The sequence below is a fragment of the Micropterus salmoides genome, unplaced genomic scaffold (assembly GCF_014851395.1).
Source record: "Micropterus salmoides isolate LMB-PRFRI ecotype aquatic unplaced genomic scaffold, ASM1485139v1 Ms_hic_scaffold_3136, whole genome shotgun sequence".
In the NCBI taxonomy this organism is placed as follows: domain Eukaryota; kingdom Metazoa; phylum Chordata; class Actinopteri; order Centrarchiformes; family Centrarchidae; genus Micropterus; species Micropterus salmoides.
Genome location: NW_024042414.1, coordinates 1 through 5000, shown reverse-complemented (window position 1 = coordinate 5000; position 5000 = coordinate 1). Strand labels below are relative to the sequence as shown.

The 5000-nt window shown below is 44.0% G+C and overlaps 1 protein-coding gene across 1 annotated transcript; it reads left to right on the top strand.

Annotated features, from left to right (window-relative positions):
* Positions 1 to 141: 141 nt before the first annotated feature.
* On the top strand, positions 142 to 2944 carry LOC119884066 (the record flags this gene model as incomplete). The annotated part of the gene is made up of 4 exons (XM_038694532.1): positions 142 to 364; positions 1347 to 1676; positions 2518 to 2600; positions 2720 to 2944. Coding segments are annotated over 4 exons (741 nt in total), but the record flags the coding sequence as incomplete, so codon positions are not given.
* Positions 2945 to 5000: the final 2056 nt, after the last annotated feature.

Below are 5000 nucleotides of genomic sequence, written 5' to 3'. Positions count from 1 at the left end.
GCTGCAGCTTTGATTTGCTTCATTTCTCTTCTGATGAAACTCACTTTATTGTTTTACTGATGACTCTCTGGTTTCTGTTCAGAGCCTGTCAGGTTGGTGGGAGGAGCCAGTCGCTGTGCAGGAACACTGGAGCTGAAACAGGGAGACTGGAGACCAGGGAGTGACTCTGTCTGGACCCTGAAGACAGCAGCTGTTGTCTGTAGAGATCTGGACTGTGGCTCTGTTGTTTCTGTAGGACAGAGAGAGGAGTCCTCAGTCAGACCTTTGTGGTGGATCAGGTCTAACTGTGTTCAGTCTGGATCTGCTCTGAGGGAGTGTGCATCATCATATTCCTCTTCCTCCATCCTGGATCTCACCTGCTCAGGTAAACCCATCAGTGACATCATCTATGACATCATGTATGACAGTAATGTCTCCAGTGTGTCCTCTCCTCTGTCTCAGTGTCTCAGTGGTTTCCATTGGACTGAACTGTAAAGTTCTCCAGGACAGTGACGTCCTAAAGTGTAGAGAGGTGGGCTTGTTTCTGGAAGCTTCACCTGACAGGACACACCTGGAGGAACCTGTCTGTCTGTCTGTCTCTGTGTTTGGGGACGTCCCACCAGGTGGATCCAGTCCCTCCTTTTACAGTCTGTCATCGCTCTGCTCCATGTTTGTTACCCGTGTCAGACCTGTGACATCACTTCCTTTTTCAGGGGCCATTTTGTTTACTGACTCTACTGTCAGTGGTGACGACACCATCTCCTTGGACTGTAGCCAGCTCCACATATCACACCAGAAGGACTGCACAAACTCACAATAAAAAAACATGTGATATCAAAATCAGTCCCATTCATACCGCCATCTTCATAGTTTTAACCATGTCAGTCTTCCTTATATAACGGAATTTATTTCTCCACATGAAGTTAAAATTGATTGTATTCACTGCTTTGATCATACTCACTGATATGGGTAAGGAGAAAGCCGGGTAAATGAGTCTGGACAAACTATCCGTTGAAGAGAGTAGAACCCTTCCTAAGATTGTGACGTCGCTCTGCAGCCACCTATTTAGAATTGACTTACATTTGTCTGATTCCACATATTCATATAGCCAATTGTTCTTTTCCCTTTGGAAATAACAATTCCCAAGTATTTAACCTGCTTCTTAATTTTTATATTATGTAGTGACTGCAGAGGATAATCATGTAAGGTTATCATTTCACATTTATCTACGTTCAACTGTAAGCCTGAGGCCTTAGAAAACTGGCTGATCGTCTGTAACGCTAAAGGGATTCGATTTTCATCCTTTCAAAATAAAGTTGTGTCATGAACAGAGGGTGAATGAGACCTTTCATCATCTGTGTTTACAGACCTGCTGCTTCAGCCCAACATCTCTGTGTCCTCCTCCGTGAACGGGGTCTCCGAGGCCCAGCAGCAGGGGTTTCAGGTGTCCAGGGGCTCCACCTTCACCATCAGCTGCTCCATCCAGCCACAGTACCCAGGAGGCTCCTTCCAGCTCGCCTTCACCTCCTCCATCACATCACACAACTACACCCAGCCAGCTGTTAATCACTCTGCCCACTTCCTGTTTCCTGCTGCAGAGTCCGCCCACCAAGGAAGCTACAGCTGTGTTTATCACCTCCATGTTTCTTCTCATGACTTCTCCTCTGAGAGCCGTCGGCTGTCTCTCACTGTCTCAGGTAAGCTGAAGCAGAGCAGCTGAAACGTCACACTGACTGTTTCCATGCAGCTTTGGAAAAGATGATTCCGTCCAAACTGGCGTTTTCCTGCCGTGCCTGGTGTGTTTGTCACTTTTTAGATTCCCCTGGAAACAGTTTCCGCTGTCTTCTGTGCTACTTGCAGCGTTCCTGTTTTGTTTTCTTACTCTGCAACATTTTTTCTAAATGCTGTGCATGTGTTGTTGTATTGGTTAAATAACGAGGAGATCTGCTGTATGTTGACATCATTCTCACTGTCTTCGCCGCCCTCCTCCTCCCGAACAGGCAGCTAGCTAAACTAAGCAGTAAGACCTGCATCAGGGTCCTCCACCATGTCCCCACAGCCAGCACTAGCCGAAGCCATCTTGTCTCTGGGATTTGCAGGTGGGAAAAGCAGGGGTCGGTTTTTGAAGCCACCGACTCCCTGAAGCTCTGTTGCAGAGTTGTTAGCATGGAGCTGCTCACAGGAGTCAGTGAGCAAAGCCTGGGCATGTTTAACTCCCACTCCAAGATGCAGAGTTCCTGCATCCTAGTGTGGAAGGGAAACAAGTCGAGTTTCTTTCCCACAGGCCAGAATCAGACACCAAGCCAAAGCCTGCTTAAATATGATTGGTCGATACTACCTGGACTACAAAATGAAACAAGAAAGCTTTCGATACCAAAACCTTGTCTCTTGCCTCCAGATTCTGCGTTCAGATATCTGTTGATTCCTGATGGACTGAAGTGGTTTTGGGAGATTTCAGGTCACTACAGTTTGTGTTTAACAGGAGCTGATGGACTCATGATGTTGTGTGATGTGATGACTGTCCATGTGTTTGATCAGATCCAACAGGTCTTCTCATCAAAGTGGTCGTCCTGCTGCTGACTCTGCTGTTGGTGATCGCTGCCCTTTGTTTCTACTATAAGGTACTGACACATGTCTGTTGTTTAGAGGACTGAGATGAAGCACTCGGTCTGTGTTTACTGACCTGAAGAAGAGGAGGAGTGATGCACTAACTCTCATGTGTGCTGTCATGTCTCTCCAGGCCAGCAGGGGGCAGAAGCCGGACAGGCAGGAGAACATTGAGCTGGATTATTATAACGTGGGTGTTTCTGCAGCTGAAGAGGAAGGAGCTCAGGGAGCAGAGTAGAACCTCCAAGAAGCTCATCTCAGCTGCCTCACAACCCACCATCAGCTCAGTCAAGGATTTTACACTTTTATACTGATGTTCCCTTTAAAGATATTGTGTTGTGATAAATCTTACCACCTTCTATGTTGTTGGTTTTTTTAATTTGTACTGAAAATGTCATGTCTTCCCACCCTCTGTTGAACCATGGTTGGCACTGTCAAGGAAATTATGTTCCTGGTAAGGGATTAAACATATAATTGAGTTACAACCAACCGTTGTCTTATTTTGTCTTTGTCTATTAGCAAAAAGAGAATAAACAGAGAAGTACTAAAACACCAGAGACAGCTGGTCCAGAGACCTGCCGCCGAGGGCAGCTTCGGGCGTCAGCATAATCATTTACACAGTCTAGGTTTCTATGTTTTGGGGAACAGAGATCCTCTCTCGGCCTTGAATGAATATTCCAGGAGAGGAGAGGAACAACAAGAGGGGGAAAACACCAAAACAATCTCACAGCTCTGACCTAAACCCTAGTAAATGTGGACAGACTAACATAAGGAGAATAATAGATGAAAGGTTAAGGAAAAAACAAAATGCATATATATCTGTAAGACATAACAATAATATTAATAATAATATTAAAATACCATACATGAAAGATTAAATGTAATGATTTTCTGCCATAACAAGCATCATCAGTGCCTCAACAGTCTGGACCCAGGTGACCCAAACAATTACCACCCAATCTTTAATCTACCTTTCCTCAATAAAATCATGGAAAGAGCTGTGGCTGTCCAAAACCATGTGTTCTACATGATAAACTATTTGAATCTCACCAATCTGGTTTCGGTGTGCATCACAACACAGAGACTGCTCTCTATCCTCATCCTCTTTTACCTCTCTGCAGCCTTCGACGCAATCTCGCACACCCTCCTTAACAGCCTCTCTGAACATATTGGCCTTACTGGCACCTTTAAAGACTTAAACATCACGCTGGTGCCAGTTAACAATGGTGTGCCCCAGGGATCTGTACTTGGTGAACCCCTTCTTTTCAATATCTACATGCTAACCCTTGGCTAGATTACATGGACTTAATTTCCACTGCTATGCTGATGACCCTCAGCTGTACATAAGCAACCAACTGTCAACCCAGCTGTACCCTTGCCACTTGTTAACTGCCTGCGAGACACAAAGACTTGGACAACTGCTAACTTCATCAAACTCAACAACAATAAAACTGAACTCATGGTGGTGGCTCCAGCGTCGCTGCTGAAGAAGGTCTTTGATGTCCTCCTGGAGGTAGATGGCTGCTCCATTTCTGCATCACCAGAAATGTGAAATCCGGGAATCATCCTGGACTCACCCTTCCATCCCAGTCTCACACCAGTAGTATCACAAAATCTGCTTTACAGGCTTCGGCCATACCGACCCAGGCGGATCTGGAACAATGTTAGCACAATACCGTTCAAATCAAATTAAATAAAAGTGAAGCATGTCAAGCACATTTAGCTCAAATCTGACAAAAAATCATCAAAATTATACAAATGGGAGCAAGAACACCTTTTTATGATACATTTTGTGTATTTCATAAGAATTCTGATTAATTTTGTAACTTTAAAAATTTTTCAATTAAGGTTTTAGGTGATTTCATAATCATGTTGAATCATTTGGTAAATAAGTTGCTTATTTTGTAAGAATTTCTCTTGTACTTTAAGTATTTTTTGCACATTTTGCTGTGAAATATCCTCATAACTAACTAAATAACCTGAATAGAAATATGAAGATGTGTGTAGCAGGAGCCTTCAGAGATCATAAAGATGAACAAATGAATAAAAATTTGATGTTTATTCTGCGTGGAGAGGACATCATTTTAGGACGTCTGTTAACCAGTTAAAGATGATATGAGGACATTTTTATGTCAAAATAAGAAATGAAACACACCCTTGTGTTGCACAGAGAGATGTGGAGACAGACTTTCAGGGTTTTTGAAGTCGGGTCCAGCGGATCATTATTGGACGTGAAAAGGACGGCACCATGTGACCCTCTGCTCTCAACCATTAAACAACCAAAACCTGACGTCATCAGGAGACATTCACACTCACCTGTGCAGGTGTGTTTGCTGGGAGGTTCAGTACACAGAGAGATGAGATGATGGAGATCAATAAATGTCTCACTGTCATCTGCTGTGTTCATACCACAA